Source organism: Pseudophryne corroboree, chromosome 3 (assembly GCF_028390025.1).
Source record: "Pseudophryne corroboree isolate aPseCor3 chromosome 3, aPseCor3.hap2, whole genome shotgun sequence".
NCBI lineage: Eukaryota > Metazoa > Chordata > Amphibia > Anura > Myobatrachidae > Pseudophryne > Pseudophryne corroboree.
The window spans coordinates 548,716,791-548,729,088 of record NC_086446.1 but is presented as its reverse complement, the minus strand read 5'-3'; the positions used below and the strand labels follow the sequence as shown (position 1 = coordinate 548,729,088).

General features: G+C 44.3%; 1 protein-coding gene across 6 annotated transcripts in view; it reads left to right on the top strand.

Annotated features, from left to right (window-relative positions):
- The window catches only part of MBTD1 (mbt domain containing 1), a 178,721-nt gene extending 167,009 nt beyond the window's left edge, over positions 1-11,712 (top strand). For all 6 annotated transcript variants that reach the window (XM_063961253.1, XM_063961254.1, XM_063961247.1 and 3 more), the window contains exon 16: positions 11,415-11,712. In XM_063961253.1, the coding sequence (XP_063817323.1) occupies positions 11,415-11,533 (119 nt within the window). In that variant the 3' untranslated portion in view covers positions 11,534-11,712. The remainder of the gene's footprint in view (positions 1-11,414) is intronic.
- Positions 11,713-12,298: the final 586 nt, after the last annotated feature.

The window sequence follows — 12,298 nt, the reverse complement described above, 5'->3', positions numbered from 1 at the left end:
TAGAGAGGCAGGAAGAGTCTCAAGCTAAGAGATGGCAGGGAGAGAGGTTAGGCGGATACATAAATTTTAGTGCCATCAGCAATATTGTGGAACGAAGAAGCTGATGCCTTTTTTTAAGGAAGGAGAAGAGGAAGAGCCCAATGATGAATCCTTGGTGAATACTGCCAGGTTGAGGAAGATGAAGGGGATGTGGAGTTAATGGATATGATTCCTGGAGATCAATGAAGAGTCCGTATGTGAAGTGGGTGATTGTGTCAAAGGCAACAGATGAATTAAGAAGGAAGAAAATAAAGAATTTATTATTGACAATGACAGTGGTCATGTCATTGGTGATCTTAGTAAGAGTGGTTTCTCTTGAGTGGAGGGGATGGATACCAGATTGAAGGGGGTCAAGAAGGGAGTAGAAAAAGAGAAATGAGGGGAGTCTGAGATAAAAATTTCTGTACTGTAAACCTGTCACCAGCTTTATACTAAATTTGAGGATCTGTTTTAACATGATTCCATTGTTTGTTTCGGATCTGTTGGTTTTTAAACCTACTACAGTCAGGGAAGGATTTGAAAATATGGTATTGATACTGGATCATAAGCAGTCCCACAAATAAACAGGAAGACGGATACGGCAGGAATGACAAATTAATTCAGTATGAGCACTCAATGTGCTAGCACAGCATCATGCACCATTTCTTGTAGGCTTTACCTATACCAGAGGTTCCCAAACGTGGTCCTCAAGGCACCCCAACGGTCCTGGTTTTAAATGTATCCATGCCTGGCCACAGGTGACTTATTTAGCACCTTAGTCAATTTGATTTAACCATCTGTGCTGAGCCATGGATCTACCTAAAACCTGGACTGTTTGGGTGCCTTGAGGACCACGTTTGGGAACCTCTGACCTATACAGTATGCATACTAATAAGTCTGAATATTGACAAAACGTGATAGAATTCTAGTTTGTTTTTTGGTGGTGGTGGAGGAGGGGATTTATTTTCCAAGCTAAATGAACAGAACCTTGAATACCAAAAATACCAGCGTGTAACCACAGCTTTCACTTATAAACCAAATACTCTCTATAGCACATATGTAGTCACTATGTAGCATTAGCATTGTTCAGTTATTAAATCAGTCTTGGAATCTGACCTCTCACATTAAAACTGACCCTATATATAAGCACAAACAGTATTTGCTTTTGCTGTGGGAACAATATATTTTAGACAGGGCTGCAACTAGGGCTGTGTGAGATGGGCAGCCGCATAGAGAGCAGAAATGATGGCAGACAGCAGGAATAATATTCTAGATTTATTTGATTACAGTTGAGGATTTGGGCTGTCAGATTTGTTTCTTGCCCCTGGTGCTAATATTTGAAGGTATGATTCTGATCTGGAAGCCAAGTACAGTAAGGCACGGGGGAGGTAAGAGAATATAGAACTACAAATGGATGCAGCCTCTACTTCAGGGGTTACTACCCTCTATTTGTCTCAAGTCAGATTTACGTCCCTAAGAAGCTGCAGTTCATATTTGTATAACTGGACCTGACCTGACTAGTGTCAAGTGTCTTAGCCTGTTGATTTTTGAGACCCAAGTGCAAAGTATAGTATTAATGGACCTATTTCAGGTGAATTAAAACCCTTTCAGACATCCTCCATGCATGTGCATCAACCTGGGATTTTTGTATGTCTGAAAGGCACCAACTCAGGAACGTGTTCATCACCAACCCTGCAATTGACCTGGGTTTTTACCGGGTCTTTCTTCCCAGGTTAAGTCTGAATGGTGCGACTCGGGAATTTGCTCTATGGCCGCATGTTAGCTGTTTTAATTGGCCAGGAAGGGCCGTCTGATGCCTGCATCAGTGGCAGCCGGAGATGGACAGATGCAACACATGAGATGAACACAGCGTTGTGCAGAGAAGTGTGCCAGTGAAGAAACTGCCCTTCTGTACATCATGTCTCATGTCCATTTATAGGCTCCCCCCTCCTTGCATGACTTTATTATTGCGTGTCTGCAAACTGCCCCTTTTAAAATTATGACACTGCCTTAAATACTGGAAAAAAACAGCTTATTATTTATTTATTACCAGTTATTTATATAGCGCACACACATTCCGCAGTGCTTCCCATCAGTTTCTGCCCCAGTGGACCTTACAATCTATATTCCCTACTACATGTATATGCGCACACATTCACGCTAGGGTTAATTTTGTTGGATTATCCTAACAGTCTCTCTTTGGATTGTGGAAGGAAATCGAGGCAAGTACAGGGAGAATATACAAACTCTGCACATTTAGGGCCATGGTGCGAATTGATCCCATGACCTTAGTGCTGCGAAACAATGCTAACCATTACACCATCCGTACTGCCCTTATGTCTGCAAGGTGCCAACCCGGGAATTTCCCAGGTCTTTGGAGTAATGTAAAAGGGGGTCTTTGTTGATGAGAAAATCCTGGGTTGTATGTCTGAAATGGGTATTAAAGGCATGAAACCAATGTAAGAAAACAATGAGAAAGGCAAGTCAGATGCTTGGTTGCATAGGGAGAAGAATCCATAGCAGAAAGAAAGTAGTAATAATGTTGCTGTATATGTCATTAGTACAGCCTCTTCTAGAATAAGGAGTTCAGTTCTGGCGGCTATATCTCCAGAAGGATATACAGGTTGAGTATCCCATATCCAAATATTCCGAAATACGGACTTTTTTGAGTGAGAAAGAGATAGGGAAACCATTGTTTTTTGATGGCTCAATGTACACAAACTTTGTTTAATACACAGTTATTAAAAATATTGTATTAAATGACCTGCAGGCTGTGTATATAAGGTGTATATGGAACATAAATGAATTGTGTGAATGAAGACACATTTTGTTTAATGCACAAAGTTATAAAAAATATTGGCTAAAATGACCTTCAGGCTGTGTGTATAAGGTGTATATGTAACATAAATACATTCTGTGCTTAGATTTAGGTCCCATCACCATGATATCTCATTATGGTATCTAATTATTCCAAAATACGGAAAAATCCGATATCCAAAATACCTCTGGTCCCAAGCATTTTGGATAAGGGAGACTCAACCTGTAAATACATTGGAGACTGTATAAAGAAGAGCAACTAAAATATCTTCATGTAAGGGAAAGGGGAAACATGAGAGATACTTTCAGTTATATTAAGGGTTTTAATAAGGTATAGAAGAGAAATCTCTTCCAAGGAAGAGAAGTACTGTATTAGGACATACACTGAAACTGGAGGGAGGTAGGTTCATAGTAAATTAAGGAAAAAGGACTTCATAGAAGGGGTAGTGGATAAGTGGAATAGCCTCCCATCAAAGTTGGTAGAGACAGATAAAGTTGATCAATTTAAACATGCTTGGGATAGACATAAGGATATCCTTACAAAGAAGTAAGCATCAGCAAGCTTTCTGTAAGGTTAAAAAAAGGGCATACTAGATGGGCCAAGTGGTTCTTATGTGCCATGAAATTGCTACTTCAATCTTTGCCTCAATCACAATGCATGTGCAGTGTGGCCCGGACACATGCATAGAGGAAATCGAACACTTGCGCCCGAAGGCTTCCTTGCATCCATCTCTGCATCACCATGTATACAGTATGCTCCAGCACAAAGTAAATCTTTATTACTTGATGCATCCGCTACTATCACATCCATATTGCACAAAATATTTAACGTGTACAATTCCTTGCACATAGTGGAGGCAGCCAATCTCTGCACCATACCAATTTGTAGCCTGTGAATTCACTAGGACAATTGCTGAGGTACTAAGGGCCTAATTCAGACCTGATCGCATGTGCAGGTGGGACAGCTATAACATGTGCAGTAGGTGGTTTATATTGTTTCTGTGCAGGGTAAATACTGTCTGCTTTATTTTTACACTGCAATTTAAATTTCAGTTTGAATACACCCCACCCAACTCTAACTCTCTCTACACATGTTACATCTGCCCCACCTGCACTGCACATGGTTTTGCCCATTAGAGAAAAATGTTGCTGCTACGATCAGGTCCGTGTGATGTACCTACAGGCACCATGTACTTCCTACAGACCTTTGGATGCAGCATTTTAATCTCGCAGATGCATGCAGGAGGATTTGTTTTTTATTTGTATGGAGTTGCATGGCCTCTTTCCTGCAGCTGTGCAATTCTCTATAAATCGTAATCAGGCCCTAAAGGGCTACTTCTGCGTTGGCAATAAAGTAAGAAAGAACAAGTAACTGTGCATCTGGACAATGTTGCAATGCAAGTGCAAATACATACTTTTTTTTTTTTTCACTTTTTTTTGCATGAGGGGTAAATACTGGCTTCTTCTGCCTGTAGACAACAAATGTTTTTCAGCTTTATTTGTACACTAGATTTCAATTTGGGCACACGTTTCTCATATCTATCTTGTTTTAAATAAGACTGCGTCACACAATGAATCTTGTTTCTGCACTAATCAGAAAAAGACATGCAAATTCCTAGTCCAGCAAATAATCCCTTTTATCTACCCAACTCCACCCATCAGTTGATGTAGGTCATACAGGGTGATATCTCCAAGGAGCTTTATGTTCGTAATGTGCTGCCCAGCCTTCTCCAGTGAACCAAAATCTTGATTTTTGGCCTCCAAAATAAGGGGGAGGGGGGGCGGTGTATTTCCCCCCAGAAATTAGCATTTTTTTATTATTGAAGTAGGTCAAGAATATTAACCAAAATGTATCCAACACTATTTTTCTTTTTCATTTCATTTTATTTTTGAAGTACAATAGTAAATAAAAATATTTTTTTTTCTCTTACGTCCTAGAGGATGCTGGGGTCCATATTAGTACCATGGGGTATAGACTGGTCCACCAGGAGCCATTGGCACTTTAAGAGTTTAATAATGTGGGCTGGCTCCTCCCTCTATGCCCCTCCTACCAGACTCCGTTTAGAAAAAGTGCCCGGAGGAGCCGGTCACAGCTAGGGGAGCTCTGCAGAGCTTCTTTATAAAAGTTTTATTTAGAGTTTGTTTTTTTACAGGAGGCTGCTGGCAACAGCCTGCCTGCATCGAGGCACTGAGGGGGGGAGCAGTGTCCGCCCTGCGGGGTCTTGAGCAACTGACTCCGCTGACTGGACATTGAGCTCCAGAGGGGACAGATCGCGCCCCGCCACAAGGGAACGCTCAACCCGGCAGCCAGCCGCCACCCCCTCACAGAGCCGAAGTTTGGCGAGTTAGTCACTGTCCCCCCTTACAAGCGGGGGGTCAGTGTGAAATGGGCGGCTTAAGGGCGGGAGCGCGGTTTTAACTGTGCTCCGGGAAGGCTTAGCAGTACTGCAGTGCGGCGCCCGTGAGGGGCGCCCTGAGCCAGCACAAAACCCTACACTGACCACATCAAGCCTGTCGGGGGTCTGCAGATCTCAGCCAGCACAAAATCCCTCAGGCCAGTATAATCTTCAAGAGCGGGAAGACAGCGCCATTGAAGGGGCGGAGCTTCTCCTCATAGCAGACCCAGCAGCGTTCAGCGCCATTTTTCCTGCCTGCAATCACTGCCAGTGGATGTCCAGGTCCCTCCAGAGCAGCTCCAGCTATCTGTACGGTACCAGCGGGTTGTAGAAGGGAGGGGAGGCTGTATAAAGGCTGTGTCTCCTATTAAGGAACTCAGTCAGCGCTGGTTAGGGTCTCCCTATACCTCTAATAGCGCTGTGTGTGGGTGGGCTCCAATCTCTGTGTCTCTCTGCCTGCCATTCTTGGGGGGAAACTCTGTCTACCCAATACCCTGTGTGTTTGTTGGGTGTTGGGTGTTTGGTGTGTGTGTGTGTGTGTGTGTGTGTGTGTGTGTGTGTGTGTGTGTGTGTGTGTGTGTGACAACATGTCTAGGGACACTGTTTCATATGCTGCAGAGGATTTATCTTCCCAGGAAGACTCCATACCATGTAATCAGGATTGCACTGTTGTAGCGCAGATCCCAACTAGAGAGCCAGAATGGTTAGTCTCTCTGAGGGGGACTATTTCTCAGATTTCTGATAGGGTTGCTAGGACTGAGCATGCCACTCAGGTTTTACAATCCTCTATGGTCGTATGGCGGGATACTGCTTCCTCTGGGTCCCCTGCGGTACATTCTCACAAACTTGCACTTGCAAGGCTTATGCAGGATGATATGGACACCGATTCTGACGCTGCAGACGGTGACAGGGATGTGTCGAGGGGGACGACATCACTGCTAAGGGGGTGCAGTTGATGATTGAAGCTGTAAGGGATGTGTTACACATCACTGACACTGCTCCTGAGCAGGTGGAGGAGGCCTTTTCACAGACAGTAGAAAGCCCCCCCATCACCTTCCCGGCATCCAAAGAATTGAATGCTATCTTTGAAAAAGCCTGGGAAAATCCGGAAAAGAAATTCCAGATCCCTAAGAGGGTCTTAGTTGCTTTTCCTTTCCCAGAAGAAGATAGGTGGATGCTATGCTAAAATCCATTTACACGGCTTCAGGGGCTATACTGCGGCCTACTATAGCCTGTGCTTGGATTGCAATAGCTATTGCCAGGTGGTCAATCACTCTGCAGGGGGAATCGACTACAATGGATAAAGGTGACGTTGATTTATTCCATGAGGGACCTGGGTTCCATGGCTGCGGGGATCTCCTCCATGTCCGTCTCGGCTCGCAGAGGTCTCTAGCTGCGCCAATGGTCTGCGGACGCGGAATCCAGGAAGAGTGTGGAGGTCTTCCTTATACAGGTCAGGCTCTCTTTGGAGAGGCGCTAGCTGCGTGGATTGCCACGGCTACAGCGGGTAAGTCTCCTTTTCTCCCCTCAGCTGCATCGGCTACGAAGAAGCCTTTTACACCAGCCACGTCACAGTCCTTTCGGCCCGCGAGGCCTAGAAAGAACAAGCCTTCGAACACCTTCTTCAGAGGTGGTCGTGCTAAAGGAAAGAAGCCTGCTCCTGCTGGCTCCCAGAACCAGAAGCCCGCTTCTGATACTCCTAAGTCCTCCGCATGACGGTGGACAACTGGGCCTGGAGGAAGGTCAGGTGGGGGCAAGACTTCGGCATTTCAGCCACATCTGGGTGTCGTTGGGCCTGGACCCCTGGGTACTGGATATAGTGTCCAGAGGGTACAGGCTGGAGTTTCAAGATCTCCCGCCTCACTGTTTCTTCAAGTCAGGCTTACCAGCTCTGCTGGCAGACAGAACAATTCTTCTGGAAGTTATCCAAAAGTTGGTGGTGTCCAGGGTCATTGCTCCAGTTCCACCTCATCAGTGGAACAAAGATTTCTATTCAAATCTTTTTGTGGTACTGAAGCCGGATGGTTCGGTACGGCCAATTCTGAACTTAAAATCTTTGAACCCCTACCTCATGGAGTTCAAATTCAAAATGGAGTCTCTGAGAGCTGTCATCTCAGGTCTGTCGGAGGGGGAGTTCCTGGTGTCCCTGGACATCAAGGATGCGTACCTCCACGTTTCCATCTGGTCTTCACATCAGGGATATCTCAGGTTTGCACTGTTGGATGATCACTATCAGTTTCAGGCGCTGCCGTTTGGCCTCTCCAGCACCGAGGATCTTTACCAAGGTGATGGCGGAGATGATGGTTCTCCTGCACAAGCAAGGGGTGAACATAATTCTGTATCTGGACGATCTCCTGATCAAGGCGTCGTCCAGGTAGAAGTTGTTGCGATCCATTGCTCTCACAACGCATCTGTTCAAGGAGCACGATTGGATCCTGAACCTTCCGAAGTCTCATCTGGAGCCGACAAGGAGGCTGTCTTTCCTGGGAATGATCCTAGATACGGAAGTGCAGAGGGTGTTTCTGCCGGTGGAGAAAGCATTGATGATCCAATCAATGGTCCGGGATGTCTTAAAGCCTACCCGGGTCTCTGTTCATCAATGCATCCGCCTTCTGGGGAAGATGGTTGCTTCCTACGAGGCTCTACAGTACGGAAGGTTTCATGCTCGATCCTTTCAGCTGGATCTCTTGGACCAGTTGTCTGGATCTCACCTACACATGTACCAGAGGATCCGTCTGTCTCTGAAAGCCAGGATTTTGCTCCTTTGGTGGATACAACTGCCTCACCTTCTGTAAGGCCGAAGGTTCGGAGTTTAGGACTGGATCCTTCTAACCACGGATGCAAGTCTAAGAGGTTGGGGAGCAGTCGCTCAGGGGGAAACCTTCCAATGACGGTGGTCGGATCAAGAATCCCTTCTCCCGATAAACGTTCTGGAGCTAAGAGCTGTGTACAACGGCCTTCTGCAAGCAGCACACCTTCTACAGGATAGGGCTGTTCAGGTGCAGTCGGACAACGTGACCACAGTGGCCTACATAAACCGACAAGGCGGAACGAAGTGCAGAGCTGCCATGTTATAGGTATCAATAATCCTCCTCTGGGCAGAAAGGCTCGCGGTGGCGATGTCGGCAATCTTCATTCCGGGTGTAGACAACTGGGAAGCAGACTTCCTCAGCAGACACGATCTCCATCCAGGAGAGTAGGGCCTCCATCCGGAGGTATTCGAGGAGGTAACCGGTTGGTGGGGGGTTCCTCACATAGACATGATGGCCTCCCGCCTCAACAAGAAGCTGCGGAGGTACTGTTCCAGGTCGAGAGACCCGCAGGCCGTGGTGGTGGACGCACTTGTTACATCGTGGGTGTTCACGTCAGTGTATGTATTCCCTCCACTTCCTCTGATACCAAAAGTTCTTCAACTGGTAAGAAGAACAAAGGTTCTGGCGATCCTCATTGCTCCGGACTGGCCAAGGAGGGCTTGTTACGCGGATCTGCTGGATCTTCTGCTGGAAGATCCAAGGCCGTTACCTCTTCGGTAGGATCTGCTACTGCAGGGGCCGTACACTTATCAAGACTTACCACGGCTACGTTTGACGGCATGGCAGTTGAACGCCAGATCTTAGCTCGGAAGGGTATCCCAAGTGAGGTCATTCCTACCCCGATACAGGCTAGGAAGGGGGTAACGTCTAAACATTACCATCGCATTTGGAAAAAATATGTTTCTTGGTGTGAGTCCAAGAAGTTTCCTGCGGTGGAGTTTCAACTTGGACGTTTTCTCATTTTCCTGCAAGCAGGGGTGGATAGGGGACTGAGATTGGGCTCCATCAAGGTTCAGATCTGCTTTGTCCATCTTCTTTCAAAAACAATTGGCTGTCCTCCCTGAGGTTCAGACATTTTTGAAAGGGGATCTGCACATCCAGCCTCCCTTTGTGGCGCCAACGGCACCCTGGGATCTTGATGTGGTGTTACAGTTCCTGCAGTCTGCTTGGTTCGAGCCTCTGCAGGAGGCTGATCTCAAGTTTCTCACGTGGAAGGCGGTCACTGTTGGCCTTGGCTTCTGCACGACGTGTGTCGGAATTGGGAGCTTTATCTTGTAAAAGCCCCTATCTGATCTTCCATGAAGACAGGGCGGAATTTAGGACTTGTCCACAGTTCCTGCCTAAGGTTGTATCGGCTTTCCATATCAACCAACCTATTGTGGTGCCAGTGGCTACAGACTCCTCAATTGCTTCAAAGGCCTTGGATGTAGTGAGAACTTTGAAGCTTTATGTGAAGAGGACAGCTTGTCATAGGAAGTGACTCTGTTTTTCCTGTATGATCCCAAGAAAATTGGGTGTCCTGCTTCTAAGCATTCTATTTCATGCTGGATCAGGTTCACTATCCAGCATGCTTATTCCACAGCAGGATTGCCGTGTCCAAGATCTGTAAAGGCCCACTCTACTCGTAAAGTGGGCTCTTCCTGGGCGGCTGCCCGGGGTGTCTCGGCTGTACAACTCTGCCGAGCAGCTACATGGTCTGGGTCGAACACGTTTGCCAAGTTTTACGAGTTCGATACTTTGGCTTCTGATGACCTCAAGTTTGGTCAAGCAGTCTGGCAGGAGCCTCCGCGCTCTCCCTCCCGTACTGGGAGCTTTGGTACATCCCCATGGTACTAATTTGGACCCCAGCATCCTCTAGGATGTAAGAGAAAATAGGATTTTAATTACCTACCAGTAAATCCTTTTCTCGTAGTTCGTAGAGGATGCTGGGCGCTCACCCAGTGCTGAGTTTTCCTGCATTGGTTTTATAGTTCAGTTTCCTGGTTCCTAGGTAAGTTCTGCGTTATTTACTGTTTCAGCTGTTGCTGAGTTATTCCGGCATGTTGGCCGGATTTGCCTGTTGTGTGAGCTGATATGAATCTCGCCACTATCTGTGTAATTCCTTCTCTCTAAGTATGTCGTCGCCTCGGGCACAGTTTCTAGACTGAGTCTGGTAGGAGGGGCATAGAGGGAGGAGCCATCCCACACTATTAAACTCTTAAAGTGCCAATGGCTCCTGGTGGACCCGTCTATACCCAATGGTACTAATATGGACCCCAGCATTCTCTACGGACTACGAGAAAAGGATTTACCGGTAGGTAATTAAAATCCTATTTTATAATGATATACTGTACTAAAGGCCATCAACGGCTGTAACCCATTGCTAGAGAGTCATTGATGTTTCTTTAACATCGAAGGTACATCGTCGGTGCCCGCCATCAATGTGGGGATCAGTGGCCGTACAAGTACTGACGTTCGGTTTGCGCATGCACCAGACCCGTACTGCACATGTGCAGTATGGGTCTGTGACGGCAGACGCTAAACAGCATCAGACTGTCACTGATTGGCAGTTCTGATGATGTTTTGGGCAGAGAGGGGTAGGCAACGGCCTCCATTTCTTGTCAGCCCATGGTGGGAAGGGACGAGGCTAGGAAGGCCATCCAAAGATGGAGATTTCCTGACCTCTTGGTAGCGCCTGCAGCTGCCAGCTTGTGCGACCCCGTGGTTATTGTGTTGGGGATACTCTGATAGATTTAATTTATCACATGGGAGGTGCACCCAGGAATAATTAAAGCATCAGAGAAACTTAAAGAATAAAGTATTCCTGTACGGGGCACTCACTGGTACAGTAATTGTGTATAATTTGCTGTATCCAGATTTGTACAATAAAACATAATCTTTATTGTTCATAATAAAATGTCTCATAAACAAGAGAAGTATTAAGTGATAGTAGTGAAAAACAAGTGAAGCAAATTGTTAAAAACCGTGAAATAAAAATAAATCTGCAATCTCTGTGTGTTATAATTATAATTGAGACTCCAGGACAATGGAGATCAATTGCATAAAGTCACTTGATAAAAATAGACTTATTTGGTCATTGAGTATACAATATATAAAAATATTTGACAGAAATTGATAAGAAATTTTATTTGTAATGAACAATAAAAGTTATATTTTATTGTCACAAATCTGGATCTATGTAGTAAATTATACACTTTCTGTACCAGTTTAATGAATCCGTCCAGTGAGTGCCCCGTATAGGAATACTTTTTTTTTTCTTTGTGTTTTTCTAATAATGTGGTTGTACAGAAATCATTTGGTTAAATAAAAATATACTAGTAAATAAATAGTTAAAAGAATAACTGTAATCATTGTTATTTTCTTTTCCCAGTACCAACGTTGCAGCTGAAGGAGGAATTGTTCGATGGAGAGGAATATTCATTTCTACAAGGAGCTTCTGACCAGGAAAGTAATGGATCTGGCAGCTACTACATCAAACAAGAACCATGATGCAAGTTAAATGATTCTTAGTAACAATATAAGAATGTTTTCATACAAAAAACAAAAACTATTTGAAAATAAAACACACAATGGACTTGTGTGCAGGGACACTCTGTTAAGTGAAAAAGAAAATATTTTGGTGAAGAAGAAACAAAAAGATTTTACAATTTATTAAATAACTAACAATTTTGTGTTGTATTTGAAGTTTTTGCAAAGAAATTTTAATATTTTAAAATTTTACAAATATTGTGGGCAAGGCAACAAAATTCTTAATTTTTGGTACACTTAGCAGGGCTAGATATATTTGTTTAGGAAGGTTGATATTTTGCATACAAATAACAAAAAAAAACACTTGGTACACACTGGCAAAGCTCTTTTTTTTTTTTTTTGTTTGTTTGTTTCCAGAATATTTGTTTTAGTTACTAAACTTTAAAATATAATACAATTTAAATTCATATGAATTGTGTAAAACGTTATGCCCTTCCATATTTCTTCTAAATTATAAATGTCAAGTTGAAAAAAAGAAAAAAAAGAAAAATGTGTTACACCAATAGCTTGTACAATCCCTACATTGACTATTATTAAATACTTCACTATGTTTAGTTCTGGTTCTCTTCTGTGCCTTTCAGCCACACCATAGTATATGGGAAAGTTGATTATTTTTCCTCAGAACTGTGTTGATTTTGGAGGGCAACAAAACCAATCTGATTATATAAAAGTGTGACTAAAAAGTACAAAAGACAATTAGAAAGATAAAGCAATGTATTTAGCATA